This window comes from Mus pahari, chromosome 14, assembly GCF_900095145.1.
Source record: "Mus pahari chromosome 14, PAHARI_EIJ_v1.1, whole genome shotgun sequence".
NCBI lineage: Eukaryota > Metazoa > Chordata > Mammalia > Rodentia > Muridae > Mus > Mus pahari.
The window spans coordinates 60,719,289-60,726,885 of record NC_034603.1 but is presented as its reverse complement, the minus strand read 5'-3'; the positions used below and the strand labels follow the sequence as shown (position 1 = coordinate 60,726,885).

Here is a 7,597-nt window from a genome sequence, read left to right as displayed (position 1 = left end):
AAAAAAAAAAAAAAAAGGAAAAAATCAGCATCTTTTGTTGATACCAACAATGAATGTGCTGAGAAAGAAATTAGGAAAACAGTTCCCCCCCCCAAATTAGGAAAACGATCACAATAGATAAACTGAGAAAATATTTGAATAGACCTAACGCAGGAGTAGAAAAAGTTGAACGGGAAACACTAAGCATTCTGCAACTCTTCAGAAAATATTTATTTCCTTCATCAGCATTAGAACTCGGTACCTGATCCCATCGCTGCTCTCCACCCCACCCACAAGCACTGGCCTTAGGTTAACGCTCCTGTGTGGCTGGCTACCTTCAGGTGGTTTATGAAACCCAGGCACCAAACCTCATTCTGCACTGGGTGGTTTTATTTATTTTATTGTTTGCCTAGGATGCAGTTATGCCCCTGTCATCCTCTCCAACAAGAAAAAGATAATTCAATGTCTATTTAAACTGAAACTTTCACTTCTAAATGCTGACCAATAAACATAAGCATTTGCAACTATCAAATAAGTAGTTGGTGCACTGCATGGTGTACGTGCCAGCTATAGTAAGTTTCTTTTAGAGTTTGTGAGATAAAACTGCAAGTGGAACCATTACAATGGTTTTGTTTTTTATTTCTTTTAAATCTTTTAGTTAATTAATTTTTGGCTTTTCAAGACAGGGTTTCTCTGCGAAGCCCTGGCTGTCCTAAAAGTCACTCTTTAGACCAGGTTAGCCTCAAACTCACAGAGATCTACCTGTTTCTACCCCCTGATTGCTGGAAGTAAAGGGATGTGCACTGCACCTAGCCTGGTTTTGTTTTTCTTTAAAATCAGAGCAACCAAGTAACTTAGATAGAAACTTCCTATGAAAAAATGATTCACAAATAATTTTTAAAAGAGCATCCAAAAACTGCATAGCTAAATAGTCTCAATCTCACATGCAACGACTATTTTTCTATATAGAAAAATTATGTGTACATGAGTGTTTGGTGCACATGTGTGTGTGTGTGTGTGTGTGTGTGTGTGTGTGTGTGTGTGTATGTGTGTGAATATGTACATGTGTGTGAGTAAGTGACATGGTAGAAAACATGTTTGAATATATTAGCAAGGGTAAGACTATAACATACAAATGAATTGGTGCAGATGGGTAAAAGACCTCAGAGGAGGAAGAGTGGCAGAGCCCAAACAGCCCAACTCTGGAGAAGGATCTGCCAGGAATAACAAATGTCTATAATTTCAGCCCTAGCATTTTTTTTTCACACAAGTGGCTTTTCATTTCTCTTGAATTCACAACAAGGAAATCACCTTCAGACACAATTTTCTATGCGTGTGCATTTCCTCCAACTCTAATATCTTAGCCAACAATAAAAGCTAGTGAAACAGAAACGAGTAAACAAGAGAAAGTACCAGAGTCAGGCAGTGAGTGACCCCCAAAGGCAATGAGTGACCCCCAAAGGCAATGAGTGACCCCAAAGGCAATGAGTGACCCCCAAGGCAATGAGTGACCCCCAAAGGCAATGAGTGACCCCAAAGGCAATGAGTACCCCTGAAGGCAATGAGTGACCCCAAAGGCAATGAGTACCCCCAAAGGCAATGAGTGCCCCAAAGGCAATGAGTGACCCCAAAGGCAATGAGTGACCCCAAAGGCAATGAGTACCCCCAAAGGCAATGAGTACCCCCAAAGGCAATGAGTGCCCCCAAAGGCAATGAGTGACTCCCAAAGGCAATGAGTGCCCCCAAAGGCAATGAGTGCCCCCAAAGGCAATGAGTGCCCCCAAAGGCACTATGCCCTTCACTGATTAAGGAGGTGCTCCTGGCAGGAGGAGAGGGCAGGGCTGGTTCTGGTATACAACTCATAAAGCACAGCTCAGCATTTCCAGACAGAAGGGAGGATTTTTAGCCAGAAAGATGCCCCTAGGAAGATTAATTATTGATTTTCTTATAAATCATCGAAGGGAAGCTTTGTTTGTTTTCCTTCCCAGCATGATAAACATCTGATTTTACTTTTGTTAAAATGGATTCCTTCTGCTTCGGTGCAGTTAAATGAAGACCAAGTGAAGAGTCTTAGATGAGGAATTTTTCCAGCATGGTAGGCAGGTGGGTCTACTGTGTTCAACTGACCTTCATGGGGTACCAAGGGATAAGATCTCAAGCAACTTCCTGGGGTCCTGAAGGACTCTACTAGGCCCAGGCCATGACAATCATGGCTCTGGAAGGTTTTTCCCTTCTCCCCCATTCCCTCTGCCTTGGCAAACCCAGTAGATTATATCCCTAAAGCTACTCACCAAGGTCTATTTCTTTATTTGGCTACTTTCTCCCACCTGAGGCTGACCACCAAGGTTCAGCTATCCAAGTATTGAAGTTCAGTGATCAAAAGCCCCCCTTTGGCCACCTTAATTAACATGCCCAATTAAAATTAGACACCTTGTCCTAGCCTGGGCTTTCCTTTTCTCTTTACAAACTGCTATTTGTCTATGGGACACGTCTGTCTCTTCTCTGTACAGAGGCATTCCTTTGTCTCCCACCCCTAACCTCTTGTTCCTTTTCCCTTCTCCCTTACCCTCTATCTCCTGTCTTTGTCTCTTATTCCCTGCCCTTTGACCCAGTGGGACAAATAAATCACCTTTGTGCAGAGAACTTGATCTTAGGGAGTCTTGTGCCACTTCTGATCTCTCCAGGTCCTAGAGTTGTAGGACATATTTTATGAAGGGAAATTTACAAACTTTATGAAAAAAGATTAACGTTATTTGGACATAACTATATTTGCTCAGAGTGGTTTTGAGGCCCATGATTACTGCTGTATGTCCCATATCACAGAGCCTAAGGTCCGGAAGCCCAGCTTTGACAATGTCAATGAACATCATCCATCATCATGGAAGCAACATGGCAGCTTACCTTCCTGCCCCCAGTGTTGATGCGAAGAGGTGTCAGAAAGGGGTCGAAGATCATGTGACTGGTCTCTATGTTGACAGGGGACTGACGCTTCCCCACAGAGCAAAGATTCCAAGCTGAGTTCACCAATCCCCAGAAAGAAGGAACTAGGAATAAAATGAAATTGTCGAATTAGGCTGGGTGGAAGGGTAGGGGGAACAGTGTGTTAAAAGACAATCTAAGTTACAAGGTGGTAAAACAAAGAGTGCCATGGGACATTCCAACAAGGTAGGGAGACCTCAACATGTCACCATGGTATTTTCCCAGGCCTCCATCTTGGTTGATTTCTCCAATATTGTAGTCATGGTCTCTGAAGGTCAGATTTTGTCACTTCACGCACAATTATCCCATAGCCTCCTTTTTGGGGGCTTCATGCTTTGGTACAAATAGTATCTTTTAAGTTATATTCTCTTTGCCACATGCTCAAAGCACACCAAGTATTTAACAACTCCAGAGTGGATGTTCTGTTCCCCTCCTGAGCAGCAATGATGTGAGAATCAACAGAATCCAGTCTTGAAGGTATACACAGCTTATCAAAGTGTCATTTGACACATACAAGTTTTTTTTTTTTTTTTTTGTGGGTTGTCAAGACCAAACTTAGGGAATAGTTTTTATGACCCCCACCTCCAGTCAAAACTAGACAGGATCTTGGCAACGTGACTCTATCTTTGTTTGGTTCAGCGTTGTGTGATTAACCTAATGTGCCAGCAACTGAAGTACGTGATCATTTGAGAGACAGGAAAAAAAAAAATCACATCAAATACAGAGCGCAAAGATGCAAAGGAACCCTGTCAGCTTACTTTCAGTGTTGCAGTAAAGCACCTATGAGGATAATTTTTACAAGATTTCTGGTCTTAGTTCCTTGTATTTAACAGTGAAGTAATAGGAGGTCTTATTGCTTAAGCGTTTATGTTTACAAAGAAACTCTTCCTTTAGCATTTACTGGCATATCAGTATTTTCACTAAGAAAAAATAGTATAGAAGCCAGGTGTCTCTTCCTTCACTCCCTGTGATTATTTGATCATCCACTAATCTACCCATACTACATGTAGTAAGCTCTACCATTGTCTTCTACCCTAGTTTAGGTTGACTATCAAGGAAAGAATAAAAAGGACTGGGGGATGCTGTGATACTATAAAAGAAGGATATCCAGCTCTGCCTTGGCAGAGTGGAGCCAGAGAGTGTTTACTGATGAACACTACAATCATGTCATAATCTTCTTAGAAGCACCTACCATCTCAGATATTCTAGTTGAATACAGCTGTTAACTTATAGCAGCCATTGTGCCTGCCCAGATCACAATGGCTAAAATCCAAAGCTGGAGAGAAACCTGGGAAGCACTAGCCAAATAGTTGTCGCTCTCCGAACAGTTGTGATCAATGGAGTGTTTAGTCCCATTCAACCCCCAAATTCAATGGCCTTATTATTAGTTCTAGTCAACACTGGGCAGGAGCAGGTTCACAGACAAATACTTTAACACCAATGTGCAATGAGATTCATGTCTAATTTGGCTTCATCCATTCTAAGGAGCCTCTGGAGGCTCTGCTCCCTTTAAGAAGTTTGAATTGGCTTCCTCAACATGAGGAATTTTCAATATGGCAGCAATGGCCAGAAGGAGAAAGAGAGGGAAGCGAAGAGGAAGAAGAGCAAGAGGTGAAGCGAGAAAACTTATTTGTAGATTTCTCCTTCCTTGCTTCTCCCATTTCTTATTGTATAAAGTATGTTATCACTGAAAATTGCTCAACGTGTTTACAAGATATTACATCCTAGCAAAACTGTAATATTTAATGAAGTTCTTGCATTAAAAATGCACTTTTCATCCTCAGTGTTCTTCAAGCCTTAGCTGTGGGGATTGTAGATATTGGGACTGGGTATATCACCATGAGATGTTCTTTGAACAGCTTTGGACAGCTGTGCCAGTTGTGGCTTTTTGTAGTGGTCTACATCTGCTTTGGGGAGTCTCTTTGAATCCCCTGATTAACACCTTGAAAGGAGGTTTCTCATGGCTAATGATCAGTTTCTGCAAGATAGTCCATTGCTTTGAGGGCAAGCATTATTCCCCAAATGTTACAACTTCATTGAAACCACACACACACACACACACACACACACACACACACACACACACATACACTCACTCACAAAGAGAGAGATGTGTAATATAGATAAATGTGTGTATACACACTTTATATGTGTTACATACAATTTTAAGTAAACATAAAACAATATGATTGAAACATCCCAGTGTTATTTATCCTTTTCTGTTCCTAATTAAAGGTCTCTTTTTCCATTTTTCACCATATCATCCATATCCTATTATTATCTTCTCTAGGACTCCCCACCATGGTTTCATTTTACCTTCCTGGTTTCTGTGGTTACTCCAGTATATATACTCTTTGATAATTAAGAGACACATCTATAGGATGTATGTGTGTGTGTGTGTGTTTGTGTGTGTGTGTGCGCGCGTGCCTGTGTGTATTTTCTTCTTTGTAAGGCAGCTGCATGATAAACATAGTTACAGCTGGTGCACATTGCGTTTCATCTACTCCCATGAAAATCATTAACAAAAATAATTTCAACCCCATAAACGGTCTGTAAGGCTGCCTTTGTATGACACCATCGGTGAGCAGATGCTGCCATGCCTTGCTAATAAACTCCATACCCCAAAAGTCCCCCCCACAAAAACACAAACAGCAAAAACTTTATGAGAACATCTGCCTTTGCTTTTACTGGGTACGAGTTCTTTATGACAGTTTCAAGGCTTTATATCCCCTCTTCACCATTGAGGCCCCTGCCTCTCATTCTAACCACCTGCTTAGGAATCAGAGAATAACCAAGAAACAATGTCCTTTGCTTATTGTGTCCCTCATTGGCTCAATACCTTAAAGGGTACTGAGTTTACTCATGACTAAATGGCTGATTTTGAAATCAGCCATAATTTTTTTGGGGTGGGGTGGGGACTAGAAGCCATCTAAGAGATCATTTTACCTACATATATCTATGGCATAGAAGTCACAGAGTAGAGAGTAAAGTACCCCACCTGAAGTCACACTTCCAGGCAGAGGCTAGAAAGCTCAGAGCAAAGACCTGAATCAGCTCTAAAGACTCCTTTAGCCACGAAAGCTCCACTTCCCAAAAAGTATTTCTATACAAGGCTCCTGTCAGAATCAAGGGATCATGTCCAGGGAAGTTCAGAGTTAATTACCACCCTGACCCTTGCAAGACTTCTTGTGCTTCTGTTTTTCTTCTGATAATTCAGGAATAGCATCAATGTCTATTTTGCAGTTTAAGCAAATATCTAAGGCAAAGGTCTAATTGAAACTCCTTCAAAATTTAACTATGTCAGATAAAGGGAGGATTTGAAGGCAACTGAACAACTTTGGGATAACACGGCCAGAATGGTCTAGGAGGAAATAAAATATGTTGAGGTCAGGGTATTCGGTGTGCTTTTGGGTTTTCTTTTAGAGCCTCAGGAAGATGTGATGGAAAACGCGTTGTGCAGAATGCTGCTCTAGAGGCTGGAGAGATGGCTCAGAGGATAAGAGCACACACTGCTGTTACAGAGGACTTGTATTTGGATCTCAGTACCCAAGTTCACAATTGTCTGTAATTCTGGATCTAGACTAATCAAATGGTACCCTCTTCTGGCTTCTGTGGACACTGCACTTAAATGTACACACATAGACACCCACACACAGACACACACACACACACACAAATATAAAAATAAAGTTTATGTTGCTCTAGTTAATGTGCTTTTGGCCTGGATAGACTGGCTCAGATTTTGCCCCTCCCCCAATAGTAGGAGAAGTCAATGATTGCTATTAGAGGTAATGCGAATGCTGAAGAATTAAAATTCGGAAGCCACTCCAAGAACCTTGAGTGGCAAGAACCTTGATGGGCAAGGGAGAGATCTTAAAAAGCAATGCAAGGGAAATACTTTAGGATGGAGGCTTGGAGAACGGGAGAACAGGAATGGATGCTCCATGAAGCTTGGGAGTGAATTGGCTGGTTTTAGGGGCGCAGAACTAGGTCATAGCCATGACCCAGGATGCAAGGTTTGAGTTTATTCAGAGTCCTCAGATATGCCCAGAGTTCTAGCCATCCTTAATAGCCTCACCTTTGGACTTATAGACACCCACGACACCTTCAGAAACAGAGGTAGAGTTGTAGAATGTGGAGGTATTTGCTCTCTTTCACTCTCATTCAACATTGCTGTCTTAATAAATCAAGATTTAAACTTTCTTCCTGAAGAGAAGAGAATGACTCGTCTGCTACTGCTGTCTTCTTCTAGTTTGACCAATACAACTTGGTGTGGGAAAAATGTAAACGAAATGAAATTGAGTGAGAACCATTTTGATTAATTAATAGTCAACTAGTCTGAAATGTTGGAATTCCATCATCCTTGGCATCTCTCACGTACTCTTCTAATTTACATATAAACTAGAACACACAACAGACCTGAATATCTTTGCAAATTAATTTTCACAGAGACTAAACAGAGGAACTTAACTGCTGCATCACAACTATGCATTTATCTTGCCAAAATATTTCCCTCGTGGCAATGCTGTCATTCTTCCCATGAACTACAAACCCCCAATGGTCCCTTGGTTCCATGTGCAGTGGGCTATGGAAAATGTGGAGATGCTCTGATTTCAAATGCTTAAGTCATGAATCTTGG

General features: G+C 41.4%; 1 protein-coding gene across 1 annotated transcript in view; it reads right to left on the bottom strand.

The window, feature by feature from the left end:
* The window catches only part of Ca10 (carbonic anhydrase 10), a 490,106-nt gene that overhangs the window by 292,953 nt on the left and 189,556 nt on the right, over positions 1-7,597 (bottom strand). Inside the window, exon 3 of the mRNA XM_029546545.1 lies at positions 2,881-3,023. Within this exon, the coding sequence (XP_029402405.1) occupies positions 2,881-3,023 (143 nt within the window). The remainder of the gene's footprint in view (positions 1-2,880; positions 3,024-7,597) is intronic.